The sequence below is a fragment of the Jaculus jaculus genome, chromosome 6, assembly GCF_020740685.1.
Source record: "Jaculus jaculus isolate mJacJac1 chromosome 6, mJacJac1.mat.Y.cur, whole genome shotgun sequence".
NCBI lineage: Eukaryota > Metazoa > Chordata > Mammalia > Rodentia > Dipodidae > Jaculus > Jaculus jaculus.
The window spans coordinates 91,266,565-91,283,085 of NC_059107.1; the positions used below are offsets into that span (position 1 = coordinate 91,266,565).

A 16,521-nucleotide genomic window follows, 5' to 3' on the forward strand; every position below is an offset into this window, starting at 1 on the left:
AGCCAGAGGGGTGAGGAGAGGCCCTACCTGATAATCCTAAGTCTTGACAACATGGCTTTGGGAAGGTCAAGGAACAAGGTGAGCTGATAAAGGCCTCCTGTGACAACCCGGGGGGCTGTATGCCAGAGCGCAACGCCAGCAAGGGCCAAACTGAGGCATGTGTCCCAGGAAGGTATCCATACTAGGGGCCCCTCAAGATAATCTGCCCAGAAACTATGTGGTCAGAGATGGAGAAGGAGAGTCAAAAGACCTTAAGTAAAGAGGTAGAGGGTACTTGATTCTGCTAGTCACGTCACAGGGAAGGCTTTGTAGAAGCAGTTCTGAGATTCCTAAGATGGAGTATAACCAGCAGTTGAAGTGGAAAGAAGAAAACTGTGCACCCCAGATCACCTCTGATAAACTCAAAGAGAAGAACTGAAATTTCTATCTTAAAGGAGTGGTGATGGCTTCTAGGCTGTAGGTTTGGGTAGAGGGAGGGAGGAGGCAAGCCAGGGACAATGGCTTCTCCCGTGGAAACTGAAGCTGCCCCAAGGCCCAAAGGAGCTAGTCCATTAGCTGTGGTCAGCAGGGGGGGCAGCGGTGAAATGTGTGTGGGGCGCGGTGCGGGGGGGGGGGCGTACCTCTCCCTCCAGGCCTTATTGCCAAATGAGGCAAAAAACTTTTGCTTCTTCCATTACAGCCCCCACCAAAACCATGAATCCCCTCCCTGTCCCGTGTGTGTGTGTGTGTGTGTGTGTGTGTGTGTGTGTGTGTGTGTGTGTGCGTGCGCATCCTCTTTGTCTCCTCTGGAGGGTTAAAGCTAAATTGGGGTGGGTAAGCGGTAAGGGAGCCTTGGGTCTGAGGACTAGACCACAGACCGAGGGGAGCGGTGCCCTCCCCAGGCACTTTCCAGGTTAAAGCCAGCCAAGTCCAAGGACGAGCAGGAAGTGAAGAAAGCAAGCTCTGAGAAAGGATGCTCTTCTTATTTAGCTCCTCTGAGCGTCAGTTGAGCCGAGAAGGTGGAATAGTCACCCAGATTTTCTGGGAATGGGAAGCTTGAGGGGAAGGAACCCAGGACCCAGCCCCCCCCCTCCCCAAGTAGGTTCAGAAAAGGGCTGGTAAAGGGAGCCTTCTAGTTGGTGCTAAGGTAAGGTTGAGACCCGGATTCGGTCTCAGGTCTATCTCCTCCCCACCCCCACGCCACTTTCTTAGGAAGGGTACAGGGTCCAGTCTGGGTGTTGGAGGTGTGCAAGGACCAATGAGAGGCTGGTCCGCTTAGAAGAGGAAAGAGAGACAGCGCCAGCACCAGCCAATTGGGACTACACCCCCGCTCCCCCTCTTCCCCGCCAGAACTTGGGCTTGTCCTGTTTGACGTGCCCGCCGGAGGGGGCGGGAGAGGGTACTGACCCGAGGAGCGGTCCCGCTACTTTGTGCTCCCTGCTGCCCAGTGTGAGCTGGGATGCTGCCCGGCTTGGCCAGGAGCCCCAGAGACCGGGATGGAGGTAGGAACGGTCTAGGGTCCTGGAAGGGGGCGCGGGAGTCTAACGGAGATAGAGACAGAGTGCAGCCTGGGATCCCTTTCCGAGGGTCTGGAGGTGGGGCTGCGGATTCTGGGGAGAGGGAGAGCGGCTCATCCTGGTCTTCAGCAGGGTCTGATCAGGGCTGCGCCCCTCCCCCGCCCCGGGCAGCGCCTCCTGCTGGCAAGCGACCGCACCCCGGGCAGCTGCCGCCACCTGGAGGGCCAGCGAGCCCAGGGGGCGCTGCAGCCGTAGGGACGCGGTCGTCTCGTTAGGCTTGACCTTCCCCTCAGCGGAGCTGAGCCCCGCAGCGCCAGAACTGCGAGGGGTGACAGCGGAGACTTCCCGGGAGCGGGGCGCGTCGCTGCTGGGCTGTGTCCGGAGGGACCTGCAGGAGCCTCGGGGTCGGGACCTGGTTAGGTGGATGGACATGGCTTCCCCGGATCCCAGAGGGAGTGCCTTGAGGCTTGGGCAAGACTTTCTGCCTTTCGGTCTATTCCCCGGTCGAGATCGGGGACGCAGTGACACCTTTCTTCCTGGGGCGCTGGAGGTTGGGCGCTAGACCACAGAGCTGGGGCCAGGGGTGCGCTGAACCTTTGGCCTAAAGCCCAGGTACCCGCGCCTTGCCAGCCCTCTCTCTGCCTGTGCTCCAGACCCAGCCCTTTCTAGAAACCAGGTGGAGGAAGACTTGGAGGGGGAAGGGAAGACGAGGATGGAGGTGAAGGGAGCGAGAGATGGGGATGGAAGGACTGTGGGAGGCATTAGATAAACAAAAATCAGGAATGGTAGAGAGTAAAGACAGAAGTGGAAAGAGGCTAGGTTGAAAGGTGAGGCGAGAGCGAGAGAGACTGACGAAGGCGGCAAAAAAGGGAAAGGGAAGGAGGGAGGGAGGAGGGAAGCAGGGAGGGAGGGAGGAGGAAAAAGGGAGGTACCAGGAGCGAGGGAAGAGAGAAGGCGGCGGGAGATGGGCGGGCGGGCGTGGGGCGAGGCCAGGCGTGCAGGCAGCAGTGTGCAGAGAAGCGGCCGGGTCCTGCTCCCGCCTCGGAGCCCGTGGCCCGGGGGAGGGGGAGAGGCCACTAGCTCGGTCTATGTCTTTTTCTGACTCCAGTGCAACCTTTCTGCTGAACGAGGTAATCACTGGGGCCCCCTCCCCAGGGGGGTGGAGGGAGGGCTCTACACCAAGCTAGGCAGAACTGCATTTGGTGGAAACTACAGCATGTGGGGGAGAGGGACCCTGAGGAGGTGAGACGTCTGGGTCCAAGAGGAGAGGAGGGCTGGAACTGGTAGCTCCCCACCCCCCACCGAGACTAGGCTGGGCGGGGAGAATCGACTGAGTAGACAGGGGCTAGATTAGAAGAGGCTGTGCAATGCTCTCTCTTCTCATGCCCACTGAGCTCCCTGGGGTCAGCCTAGCAATCAGAAGGTCTTCCACCTGATCTAGAGTCCTAGGTCCTGCCTTAGTTTACCCTCTTCAGGTCCAGGGATTGGGGTCTACCCAGATTCTTGGAACACACAGAAAAGCTGTAGTATTTTCTGGAGGTTCCTAAGACCTCCAACTCCCAAACTTGGTTATTTAGGCTTTCCTCTTTAGTCCTGCTTCCCTAATAGGTTGGCATGAGAACTGGAGTAGGCAGATGCGGGTGATGTAAGAAATGAATGGGCACTGGGAGCAGCCCAGAGGTATGGGAAGAAGGGAGGGAACCTCTGAAGTGCCTGCAGGACCCAGGGGATGCCTGCAGGTATGAGGAACCGGAACCCATCTCCTGGGGGTGGTTGGCATGGCAATCCATGGCTCGGGAGCAGTCTTAGACACCACTGTCCCAGCCAGGGATGAAGACAGCAAGGTGTGAGGAAGGAGTGCTGTTGGTGGAGATCCACTGTTAACTACAATCGCAGGATGTCCCTGAGGGTGGAGAGAATGCCAGAGTAGGAGGTCAGGAAAGTGGATTCAGGGTGAGGACCATCTAACCCAGGAGAAGAACACCTTGAGCCTCTTACTTTTTCATTCTTCTCCACCCTCTGGAAGGAGAGAGAGAATTGAAGAGACAGAATGAAAAAGGAAGGTACAAGGAATACTGAGGAACAGGCACAAAAGTGAGAAGACAGGGTTTGGGGTCTTCCAATACAGAAGAATCCAATGTATTTGGAATCTTTAAGCATGCAAGACTTCGGAGAGGAGACTATGAAAGCTATATCCCTCATTGTGACTGGTACCCTTAGCCACAGGGGTTCCAAAAAAGTTTTTATCTGCCAACCCTAGCAGAAGGAGGCAGGCTGGGGGCAGTTTAAAGATGAGGCCATCTTTTCTTTCTTTCTTCCTTGCCAAAGGAACAGAAAGATGTGGAATAGATGGGAAACCAAGATGGCTTGAGTGGTTTCTCCCTCCCCCCTCCCCCAGCCATCTTCTTCTCCATATCTCATCAAATCCTTTCAAATTGTGGCTAATTTCCCTCTAGCACAGGTAAGGAAAGGGAATGGAAAAGGACTGGGCTAGGGGCAAGAGCTCAACAGAAATGCGTGCTCTAAGTGTAGCCAGTCTCTCTCATCCTTCTCTTGTCTACCAGACAGGTAGACAAAATTCAAAAGGGTAATATTGCCCAGCGGATGAAAAAAGAAAGAAACTCAAATGGAGAGAGGTTGAGGGAAGCTTCAAGAGAAGGGCTGCTGTTTTGTCCCTTTTTGCAAATCTTAATTCCTTTGAAGGGGACTGAGTGGTACCCGGATCCTTGCCCACCTCAGTTCTGCCCTTTTGCAAAGTGGGAGACGTGCCGCCCTTTCCTCCTCCCAACCTTAGAGTGTCAGGATTCCACTTTCGGTTCCACTCACGACTATCCTGTCTCCACTCTTTGGTTTCCTTTCCCTTTAGGCTCACCTAAAACAACCCCTTTCTGCCCCAGTTCCCAGGGATGCCTTGGTAATAATGTTTGGCACAATCCTTGGCACGGAAGTAAGGACGGGAATCTCCATCCTGGCCCAAGTAGGATGAAATTTGCCCGCTCTACCGGTGTGGGGAGGCCTACCTAGTTCACCCAAACACCCTCCCTTCCTCAAGGCTCGGAGGACATCACCCTACTGCAGCCCAGAACCGAGAGGGTCGGGCACCTGTTGGCGCAGGAGCTGTTTTCCCGGTCTTGGTGTGGAGCCAAACCTTTTCCTCCTTAGTATCACAGCGGGTTTTTGCTGCTGGAGTTCCCTGGGTCCCCTGGGACCAGACACGCGGCCTTCTCACCTGGGACCTCCCCATCTGCAGCCCACGTCCTAGCCTCTCCAGTCTCGCTCAGGCTCCCCATTTTCCGGTCTCCCCGTTTCCTCCCCGGCTTCGGGTCCTCCTCTCTCTCCCCCCCCCCCCGCCCCTCGGTCCCTCCTGCCTTCCCGACGCCCGCACTCTCTTCTTTTCCCCGCGCGCGGATCGGGTCGCCTCTGGGCGCGTCGCCCCCACCCCTCCCCCGCACCAGCCCTTTGTTTCCCGGCGGAGCAGTTCCTGGGTTACGGAGCGTCCCTGTCTCCGCATCTCTCCTCGCCCCGCCTCCTCCCCGCCTGGATCCGCCCCCGTGCGCAGCCTTCCCGCCCCTCGCTCCCCGCCGCCCGGGCCCCCCGAGGTGCGGAGGACCCACCTTCCCCGCGCGCGCGCGCGCCCGCCCCGCTCCGCCGCCCCGGCGGGGCTCCCGGGCCGCGGCGCCCCCGCCGCCCGCACCTTCCCGGGAGGGGGTCAGGTGGGCGGGCACTATTGTCGGAGCCGGGCGCCGGATTCCTCAGCGGCGCTCGCTGCTCGCTTGCTCGCGAGCCGGGGTGGGACCGGCTGGGCTGGGGGGTGGGGAAGGGAGCGGCGATCCGAGCTGCCGGCTGCTGGTCGTCGCCGCTTGCTCCCCTCCTGGGCGCTCGGCCTCGCCTCGTCTCGCCGCCGCCCGCAGGGGCTGCGCGGCTCGGTGGCATTTCGGGCGCGGCCCGCGGTCCTCGGCCCCTCCCGCCCCCTCCCCCCATCCCCGGCGCCGCTCGCTCTCCCCCCACCCCGGACTCCCCCATGTATGAAGATTCCTACGTGCCCGGGTTTGAGGACTCGGAGGCGGTGAGTGCCTGCCGGGAGGGCTGGGGTGGGCGAGTTGGGGTGACACTGCCTCTCTCTTCAACCCTTCCCCGCAGCCCCTAGTTCAAGACTTTGAGGAAAAAGAAAAAAACCTTGGTGGCGGGGCAAGGCGCTTGGTTCTAGGAAAGTGGGGAGATGTGTTTTCACGGCCTGGGCTCCCCAGACCTAGATCCCTGGGCACCCACGGAAGGGACACTGTTGGGGCGGGGGAGGTGCAGGTGGCCCCGAAGCTCAAGACTGAAGGGGCACCGGGAGAATGGGCTGGAGGCCGTGAGTGCTGAGGTTTTAAGAGAGGGAACGCGCAACATCTGGAATTCCAAATTCTGGGTTTATGTGGTCTAAACATAACAGAAGCTGAGCTCCAGGGGAGATACTTCAAACCTGCCCCTCAAGTAAATGATAAATTAGGGAGCCGGGAGAACATTAGAGGCGAGTACCAGCCTCTCCAGAGGAGGAATCATAGAACTTGAGGAACCACATTATTCCTCTGTGCCCTCCCTCTGCGCATTGCCTGAACTCCTCATTCTGCTTCTAGCTCAGCTTATCCCAGGTTGGCCTCTGAGCACATGGGTGGGCCAGCGGCTGAATCCTGTCCATTCCCCAGCCCCCTTGCTGAGGCTTCCTCTGAGCGCTGGGCAGCCTAAGCTCCAGCTCAGCATGGAGGAGCTGGAGGTGAGGAGCCAAGGGCCTGGGGATGGAGAGGAAGCTCTTTGCTCAAAGAACCAGGCAACCAATAAATATTTAATTCCCCCTTTTGCTTTTATCTCCTGACCCACTGAGACAAATCGGTTCATTAGGCAGTGATTCCCGGAGCTCAGAAAGTAGAGAGAATGCCTGGAAAGATGGGAAATGAGTGGGGAGCAGCTTCACAGCCCCCCAGAGCTACCAACCTTCTTGCCAAACACCCCAAAAGGCATTCTTAGAAAGGGTAGGTCGAGTCTTTTCCTGCTTTTCTTCACTAGGCCCAGGATAGATGAGTGCTGGGGCTCACAACAGGCATCTGTCAGTTCTGAGGTTGGTCTCCTTCAGGGCCCAATTTTTATTAGGGCCTTTGGACCTAATTACATCACAGCTAGAGCAGATAGATGATTTTCAGAGTTCTGATGGGCACCTCTTTCTGACAGTTGAAGGGACAGCTGGTGTAGCCCAGGGTGCCAAGGTGAGCTTGAGAACAAGCCTCTCTGTGGAGCTATAAGACGGTAGGAGGTTCTTCCCATCCCTGGTGAGAAGTCAAGGGCTGTAGCAGGGAAGAGACTGGCATGTAGATGGAGTTTGAGGGCAGCTTGCTGATCCATTGCTCCCCCCTGACCCCCTGAATTGCTCTCTCTACCTCCCTCCTCCTTGCTGGCTCCTGGTTCTCCTTGAGGCCCTCTTTGAAGCAGTAGGAGGGAGATCAGGCTCTAAATAAATCTACTGGGCTCATCTCCCTCCTCTCCTTCCCCCATGCCAGGCAAGAGAGGAGCTGCAGCCTGCCCACACACTCACCAGGCAAGGGGGCCACTACCAGGGCACTGTGCCAACTCTGACAGCTCCCAAGTACTGAGCCTCTGGCTGTTTTAGCATAATATTAGGGAAGGTAAGACCCCGGCATATGTTTCACATGGTGCTTCTGACCTCCCCAAGTGATATCAGAGCAGAATGAAGATAGGCGAACCCTGAGGAAGTGGAAGTCATGGACAGGGCCTTCCATTATGAGCACAACTCATTAAATATTTAAGGAAACAGCCTGCCATTCCCTTCCTAAGGTAAGAGGTCAGCTAGCCCAGATACCCCAGACAGGGGCATTAAGAGGACTAAATTAGGCCACTTTAACAGCAGAGAGTCAAAGGCAATCTCCTCTCCAAGTGTTGTGCTGGGTATCTAAGGAGCATGATACATGTATTGTGAATGGGCATCCTACCTTGCCTGCTGCCCTCTGGCCTAAACAGCCTCTATCCACTCATGTTCTATAGAGCTAAACTTATGTTCTAAGACCCCTGAAAGTGAAGACTGTCACTCTAAGTTAGGATTTTTGTTTGTTTGTTTGTTTGTTTGTTTTGAGGTATGGTCTTGCTCTAGCCCAAGCTGACCTGGAATTCACTATATAGTCTTAAGGTGGCCTTGAACTCATGGCAGTCCTCCTACCTCTGCCTCCTGAGTGCTGGGATTAAAGGCGTGAGCCACCACACCTGGCCAAATATATTTTTATTTACAAGGAGAGACAGGACAGAATGAATGACCACAGGCATGCCAGGGCCTCTTGCCCCTGTAACTAGACTAGACACATACATCAGTTTGCACATTTGGTTTATGTGGGTGCTAGGGAATCGAATCCAACCCATTGGTCTTTGCAAGCAACCTCTGCAGCCCTATGTCAACATTCTTTCTAGGGCTCAGCTTCTCTGTTCTGTTGCCTTGTTCTGGAGAGATGGAGAGCCACAGGCAGACTCTCCTCCCATAAAACTACAACAAAAACAGCTTTCCCCTTGGTACTGTCTTCATGATTTTGATCTACTACAGGCATTGTCTTTAGCTTAGGCTCAGGGCTGGCTGAAACCAAACTGATCAGCCCTCTTATATAGGTAGAACCGGGGCGGAGGAATGATGCACAAACAAGTGTGTGTTTGCCTTTTCCACTGAGAGCTGGGTTCCACTGCCTTTTGGGCGATCATGCCTAATGAGTTTGAGGGAATAGTCTTCAGTCTGAGAACATTCTGAAGCCTCCCCCTTTGCACACTCCTGTATGGACCCTTTATCCAAGCTTTTACCATCTGTATGGCCCTGAAATCTCAGAATTGAGGAAAGTACCCCTCCAACATCCACCATAAGAAATCAAAATAGAAAAGATTCCCTTTTCCCCGATTAAAGGAAAGACTCATATATTCTAACTTTCAGCTACTGGTCTCGAAGTTAAGCTTCCCTTGTTTGGGTATCTCCCTCATGACTTTGAAGGTGAACTCTACAACCCTTCAAATGTACCCTCCTTGCCTCCAGACCCTTCCTATAACCAGGTACTCAGGCTGCCCTTGCTTATATTACTAAAGGCCTATCCCTCATCCCATCCCCAAGGTCTTGCTAGGTTGCCTGGCACCAGCATGGCTTCCCTCCAGGCTTGACATCCCTTGGGTCCAAGAAAGGGGTAGGGAGCTCTATAGGCCAAGTGGTAGGTGTGGCCCAGCCTCACCTGGGCCCAGGGAATTGGCTTTGAGTAGCTATCCCACATTGTCTTATCTGACCAGCTGCCTTTCCAGCAGATATGGGAGGAAATAGGGAGTGGGGAGAGCAAAGGGGAGGTAACTTCTAGGAGTCAGAGCTTTGGGCCCAGTCTTCACCTTGCAAGGGTAAGCACGCACCTGTTTGGGAGCCTTCAAAACCTTGTTGGGCTGTAAGGGGTCAGGCAAATGACTATGTCCCAAAAGGATCTCAGTGTTACTCGCTCTTTCAGTAGGGTTTCATATAGCCCAGACTGGCTTCAAATTCTCCAGACATATCCACCACTTTTTGCATCTAACTTTATGTGGGCACTGGAGAATGGAACCTGGGCCAGCAGCTTTGCAACCAAGTTCCTTTAATCTCTGAGCAACCTCCCCAGCCCTGGCTTTGAATTTTCTGTGTAGCTGTAGCTGAAGGTGGACGTAAATTCCTGATTCTTCTGCCTCAACTCTCCACCCAAGTGCTAAGATTATGGGGTGACCAGGCTCCTAGCTATCATCTGTTTTTGTTTGTTGTTGTTGTTTTTCAAGGTAGCATTTCCCTGTAGCCCAGGCTGACCTGGAATTTATTATGTAGTCTCAGGATGGCCTTGAACTCATGGTGATCCTCTTCTGCCTCCTGAGTGCTGGGGTTAAAGACGTGCATCACCACTGTTTTTGCTAACTGTACTCCTGCAAGGCATCTTAAAGGGATAGTGTTCAGACTATTTTCAGGCTGTTGTGACCAGGAGGGCCCAGTGTCCTGAATCATCACCATCATAGTCATCTTCAGTATGTCTCCCTTCCCTCTGCTTCAGAGGACATGGTAGAGGAGAACAGAGAGAGGAGAATTGAAGGCTCCATTTAGAGCTTCAGTATTTCCAGGGTACAGTGGTGGGGGTGGGGGCAGGAGGTCCTCTGTGATATGGACTGGGCCAGCCTCCCTGTCACCTCAGAGACACTGGGGCTCTTCTGAGGGAATGGAGGGAGGTGAATGGACAGGAGGTAGTATACATGGAGGAGTTGCCACTGTTAGGAGAGTGAGCTTGTATGGTGACTTTCACATGGAGTCCAGGGCTCACAGCCTCTCCCTCATGCCAGGGTTCAGCAGACTCCTACACAAGCCGCCCATCTCTGGACTCCGACGTCTCCCTGGAAGAGGACAGGGAGAGTGCCCGGCGTGAAGTGGAGAGTCAGGCTCAGCAGCAGCTTGAGAGGGCAAAGGTATACCTTCTGGGCAGGTCAGGCTGGGTGCAAACCTGTACTGGGTCCTGGGTCCCCAGGGTCATGTCCAAGATGTCCTTGCATGTGGAACAATGTATTTGACAGGCAGAGGCTTCTCCTCTGGGGTCTCTGCCTCCTGGTGAGGTGCTCCACAATGCTTCTTGCACCAAAATCCCCAGCACAAACCTGTGGCATTTGCTGTGAGGACCAATGTCAGCTACTGTGGTGTACTGGATGAGGAGTGCCCAGTCCAGGGCTCCGGAGTCAATTTTGAGGCCAAAGATTTTCTGCACATTAAAGAGGTGATTAACACCCCTCTCCCCAGAAACCTCCAGAAACTTAATTCTCCTGCAGCTGCCCCAGATCCCAATGCCTCTTACTTCTGTTTTCTTTCTTTTTTTTTTTTTTAACTTCAGTTTTCTGTCAAGTCCCCAACTTCTCCACTTTAACCTTTACACACAACTATATACCCCCCAGGCCTAAGACCTAATTCCAAGGGTTTCCAACCTTCTGAGACCTGACCTGAGCCTCAGTTTCTGTGTCTGTGAAGTGAGCAGTGAGAGTAGCTACCTCTGATGGTCTGTGATGCCACACATTGAAGCCCCACTGGAGGCTTGCGGCTTGAACCTGGCTGTCCTTTGCCTCTGATGCCTGCGCCCTCCCCAAGTCCCTTGTTCTGCCTTCCTTAGACCAGCTTCCCCGCAGGCTTCCCTGGCTCTTGGAAGAGCCAGGCAGTGGCCTGTGTTAGCTCCTCACAGCTCCTTCCTGCTCCACCCCACCCCCAGAAGTACAGCAATGACTGGTGGATCGGGCGGCTAGTGAAAGAGGGCGGGGACATCGCCTTCATCCCCAGCCCCCAACGCCTGGAGAGCATACGGCTCAAACAGGAGCAGAAGGCCAGGTGAGAGCAGGCCTGAAAACTCATAAGCACCCCAAACATGTCATCTGACCCACATATCACAGCTATACATTTATACCACACCTACAAAGGACTACACACTGTACATGCTCAGCCCTCACCAAAGCAGGTAGAAATTTGTACAACTTTAAATGATGTATAGAACCTACAGATGCCCATTCATATTCAACCACCCAACCCTTCTCTCAGGAGATCCGGGAACCCTTCCAGCCTGAGTGACATTGGCAACAGACGCTCCCCTCCTCCATCTATAGGTAGCCTCCCCCCAGCCTGCCCGCATTGGATATATGGGTAACTAAGACACAGGGAAAGGGGCCCCTCCCCAGTGAACTGTGTGTGGGAAAGGTCTGGTGGAGGGATCAGAAGAGCTGGGACAACCCAATGTCTTCCCTGGGGAAGGGACTGTCATGCCCCCAGAGCCTTTTCCCTTCACCAACTTGAATCTTTTATTTCCTTTTCCAAAAAGCTAAGCAGAAGCAGAAACAGGTGAGTTAAGGAAGGAACCTGGGCTGGGGAGCTCATGGTTCTGGGGACACTTCTGGGTAGTCATTACCATTGTCGGGCAGAACAGAGGGGAGGGAGTCCAGGACTCTTGGTTCTGCCCCATAAGGCGGACACCAGGGCCAAGATCTTGTTTGACCTTCTATTTTACAGACAGAACATGTTCCTCCATATGATGTGGTGCCCTCTATGCGGCCCGTGGTGCTGGTGGGACCCTCACTGAAAGGTTATGAGGTGAGAGAACCCTGACCCCAAAGTTACCCCTACCAAGCCTGACACAATAAAGTTCCAAAGACAGTGGGAAGATGTGTATGGAGAGGGTGGACTCTGTAAGGGGTTGCTGCCTCTCTCCAGAAGCCCTGTGTCAGCGCCACACTCTCCCCTCCAGGTCACAGACATGATGCAGAAGGCTCTCTTTGACTTCCTTAAGCACAGGTTTGATGGCAGGTAAGCTGGTCTGGCTTGGAATGGAATGAGAGTGAGGAGTGGTCTCCTTCCATATGTTCATAGCAAATCTCTAAAGGGGAAGTTAAGAGAGCTGGGTAAGGAAGGCCTTAAATGTGAAGGAAGATGTCTCTCTGCCCTCACCCCAGGATCTCCATCACCCGTGTCACAGCTGACCTGTCATTGGCAAAGCGGTCTGTCCTCAACAATCCTGGCAAGAGGACCATCATTGAGCGCTCCTCTGCCCGCTCCAGCATTGGTGAGGACTCTATCTCCTGTTTCTCTGCTTCCTCACTCCATGTTAGTGAGAACTTTCTTCTCCCTTCTCTCTTGTCAATGCCTTGTCTCTTTGCCCATGTCTACCATGGATCTGCCCCTGGATTGCCCTCCTCAGTTCACCAGTCCTGTGCCTGCCCAGGCCTCCTTCCTTCCTACCTACTATGTAGCAAGCAGCCCTCAAAGCCTGGGAAGTAAGCAGTGGGATGGCAGAACCCCTGTTGAGCTGCTGCTCACCTTCCTTAGCTGAAGTTCAGAGTGAGATTGAGCGCATATTCGAGCTGGCCAAATCTCTGCAGCTAGTAGTGTTGGATGCTGATACCATCAACCACCCAGCACAGCTAGCAAAGACCTCACTGGCTCCCATCATCGTCTTTGTCAAGGTATCCTCACCTAAGGTAAGTCAGCTGGGGTGATGGGGAACCCAGAATTGCTCTCTAGAATGTAGCATATCTGTTTGAGCCCTGCCTGAGATGCCTGAATTCCTTTTGCCTGCTGCTCCTTAACACCACTGAGTCATTCTCACTTGCTACGGATGCCAGATCACAAATGGGGGATCTGCCTAGTTCTTTCCAGGGCCCCCTCCAAGTGCAGCTTCAAGAAATTTCAGGTCTAGCTTTGCCTTTCCTCCTCAGGTCCTCCAGCGGCTCATCCGCTCCCGGGGGAAGTCACAGATGAAGCACCTCACTGTGCAGATGATGGCATATGATAAGCTGGTTCAGTGCCCACCGGTAATGCCTGGGTCAGCTGCAACCACACCCTTATTCTGTAAAATCTGCAGAGATGGGCAGGGACCCACCCAGCCTTCTCCCCTCACCTTCCCTCCCTTCCAGGAATCATTTGACGTGATTCTGGATGAGAACCAGCTGGAAGATGCCTGCGAGCACCTAGCTGAGTACCTGGAGGTTTACTGGCGAGCCACCCACCACCCAGCTCCTGGCCCTGGACTTCTGGGCCCTCCCAGTGCCATTCCTGGACTTCAGGTAACCATTTCCAATGGGCACAGATATGCAAGTTAATTCAGTCAAGATAGCTCCAACCCTGCTCACAGGATCGTGCTTGGCCTGCAGTACAGTCTGAAGTACTATAGGGTTCTCAGCTCTGCTTCTGCTCTGTTGTGGGGCCAAGAAACTTCCTGATGGGAGAGGGAGTAAATCAGTGAAGTGAGTAATCAGAGATGGGCCGTGTAGGAGTCAAAGGATTCTCTCCACACTCTTCTTCAACTCAGTTTTTTTTTTTTTTAACTTGCTAAGTTTTAAGTATTTTATTATAGTTAACTCAGTTTTTTTTTTTTTTAAATCTCACTGGAGGGCTGGTTTAGCAGTTGAGGTGTTTGCCTGCAAAGCCAAAGGACCCTGGTTCGATTCCCCAGGACCCACATTAGCCAGGTGCACAAGGGGGCACAAGCATCTGTAGTTCGTTTGCAGTGGTTGGAGACCCTGGTGCACCCATTCTCTCTCTGTTAAATAAATAAAAATAAATAAAGTATACTTAAATATATATATATACATACATATAGCTCACTGGAGAGATAGTTTAGTGGTTAAGGTGCTTGCCTGTGAAACTTAAGGACCCAGGTTCAATTCCCCAGTACCCATGTAAGCCAGATGCACATGGTGGCTCATGTGTCTGGAGTTTGTTTGCAGTGGCTGGAAGCCCTGGTGCACTCTATCTATTTATCTGTCTGTCTATCTATTTAACTATCTCCCGCATAAATAAATAAAAATATATTTGAAAATATTTGAGTCGGGCATGGTGGCACACCTTTAATCCCAGCACTTAGGAAGCAGAGGTAGAGATTGCCATGAATTCAAGGTCACCCTGAGACTACATAGTGAATTCCAGGTCAACCTGGGCTAGAGTAAGACCCTACCTCAAAAAAAAAAAAAACAAAAAATTTATTTGATAGATAGACAGAGTGAGTATTGGCGTGCCAGGGCTTCCTACCCCTGCAAATGAATGCCAGGTGGGTGTGCCACTTTGTGCCATCTGGCTTTATGTGGGTACTGGGGAACTGAAGCTGGGTTGTCAGGCTTTGCAAACAAGTGCCTTTAACCACTGAACCATCCAGCCCCTCAGCTGAGTTATTTTTTGCATATTTGTATAGACACGTATGCAGGTACATGTGCACATATGGGTGTGTGCATGTTGAGGCCAGAGGTTGACTTTGGAGTCTTTTTCAGTCACTCTCCACTTTACTAAGGTAGTGTCTCTCAGTTGAACTCAGAGCTCACTGATTCTATCTAGCCGCTGGCCCCATGATCCCATATCTGCCTCCTGGAGGAGGGCCACCATACCCAGTTGGCATTTCTGTGGGAGCTAAGGGACCAAACTCAGGTCTTCATACTTGCCTAGCAAGGACTTTATTTGCTGAACCCCTGGTTTGGAAAGCAAAGCCTGAATTTGCAGGAATTAAAAACTTCAGTTTTTGGTATGGATCTGAAAGACTGGTACAACACTTCTTCCTCCTCCCACTATTTCCTTAACCTGGGAATTGAAAGTGGGGGAAGGGGTAGGTTAGCTCACCCCTAGAAGAGCCCTTGCCTAGGGAGCACAAAGCCCTAGCTTTGAGGAAGAAAGGTGCCACAGATGGGAGAGAAGCAAAGACCAGGTCTGTGCTGCCTCACTTAGAGCTATTGTGTGGCCCCCAGAACCAGCAGCTGCTGGGGGAACGAGGTGAGGAACACTCACCCCTGGAGCGAGACAGCTTGATGCCCTCAGATGAGGCCAGCGAGAGCTCCCGCCAAGCCTGGACCGGATCTTCACAGCGCAGCTCCCGCCACCTGGAAGAGGACTACACAGATGCCTACCAGGACCTGTACCAGCCTCACCGCCAACACACCTCGGGGCTGCCCAGTACTAATGGGCATGATCCCCAAGACCGGCTCCTAGCCCAGGACTCGGAGCACAACCATAATGACCGGAACTGGCAGCGCAACCGGCCTTGGTCCAAGGATAGCTACTGATCACCTCCTGCCCCACCCTGGCAGGAAGAGGCACAGCTGGCTGGGATGCCCTCTCTAGGCAGATTGGAGTTAGACTGGCATTAGACTGCCACTAGGCTCAGCTCCCACAACCCCATGCCCAGCCCAAGCACCAGGGCAAACTGTGGTCCTAAAGTTCTGGGAGAAGCAAGGGGCCCCCTCACCTCCTGGGCACAGTGACCCCATAGGCTCCTGTTCCAGTTACTAGCTGTGTTCTGCACCTCTGGCACCTTCCTCACCTCCTGCACAAGACCCTGCCCTACAGGGCAGTGACCTCAGACCAGGACCACTTTAGCAGAGGCCTTCCCACCAATTCAGGGAAGGGATGCCTCCTCTGAGTGACAAGAGGATAGAGGTGTGGGTAACACTGCACAAGTAAGAAACAAAGTTCCTGAGCAGTCACAAGTCCTAAGTTAAGGAACTTGGGTTATGCTTTTAGGTGCAAGGGGCCTCCACTCACCTCACTGCCACACATCAGAAATGAGACAATCAGAGCCCAACATGGTGGTATTTCTATCAGCTGGGGTGGGACATCCACATCCAAGACTGGAGTAGCAGGCAGACTAGGATGGTCCAAAGACCTCACAGCTGAAGCACTGGGGGAAAAGGGTCCTCTTCGTCATACCAGGAAGTCTAGCATCTGACAGGACTAGGGAACCGGAGCATAGTCAAGCCAAAAGGCAGACAGGAGCCAGCCTGGACTGGGATTTGGGGAGGGAGGAACAACTTTGGGTCTCCCCCCTGCCTTTCTCATTCTTTGCCCTTGCATCTGTCATTTCTGTTCTTTCCCTTCAAGCCTCTTGCAAGATAGGGGCTCCTGACCTTATTCCTGACTCATAGCTGCTGCTTGTTAAGTTAGGGTTAGATAGGGAGAATAGGACACAGTGGACAGCCCCAGAGGCCCTGTTTACCCAGCTACCCTTGCCTTATGGCTCTCGTGTGTGATCTACAGAGCATGCTCCACAAGACCCTGCCCACTTCACTGTCATCACCAATAAAACACCATGCACACTCCATCATGTGTCGGGTCTGTCTGCTGGCTCAGGTGGCCATGTGCCTGTGTGGCCCAAGTGTGGGGTCGTCCAGGTAGTATTCTGGCCCCTTCTCTTTAAGGATCCAGGAGAGGGGAAGCAGAAATGGCAGAGCTACAGGACCTCCCAGAAACTCCATTTGGCTGCATAGAAGGGACTGGTTCTAAGAAGCAAGGAAGAGGCTTATTCATTGCTTTCCATTGTTCCTGCCACACACAGGATGGAAGGGCCCTAGAACTAGCCACAACTTGAATTTCATGTACTTGTTTGGCTTGGAGGGGTAAAAGAGCATGTGTGTAAGAGGACTATGGGACCAAACTCAGCTGGACCCAGCTTGCTTTCCCCTCAAAGACCCTGCTGCCTATCCCTTCACCATCCTTTTCCGTGAGCAG

The 16,521-nt window shown here is 53.6% G+C and overlaps 1 protein-coding gene across 2 annotated transcripts; it reads left to right on the top strand.

The window, feature by feature from the left end:
- Window positions 1–2,484: 2,484 nt before the first annotated feature.
- Window positions 2,485–16,112, top strand: Cacnb3 (calcium voltage-gated channel auxiliary subunit beta 3). Of its 2 annotated transcripts, none has more exons than XM_004668563.2 (13): window positions 2,485–2,626; window positions 9,852–9,974; window positions 10,154–10,276; window positions 10,760–10,875; window positions 11,083–11,147; window positions 11,360–11,379; window positions 11,548–11,628; window positions 11,783–11,841; window positions 11,988–12,097; window positions 12,361–12,512; window positions 12,750–12,845; window positions 12,948–13,097; window positions 14,766–16,112. In XM_004668563.2, exons 1-13 carry the CDS (start codon window positions 2,585–2,587, stop codon window positions 15,078–15,080), a joined length of 1,452 nt encoding a protein of 483 aa, XP_004668620.1. In that variant the 5' UTR covers window positions 2,485–2,584; the 3' UTR covers window positions 15,081–16,112. The 2 variants fall into 2 exon arrangements, with proteins under 2 accessions (XP_004668620.1, XP_004668619.1); XM_004668562.3 differs by lacking the exon at window positions 2,485–2,626 and adding an exon at window positions 5,474–5,562.
- The last annotated feature ends 409 nt before the right edge of the window (window positions 16,113–16,521 follow it).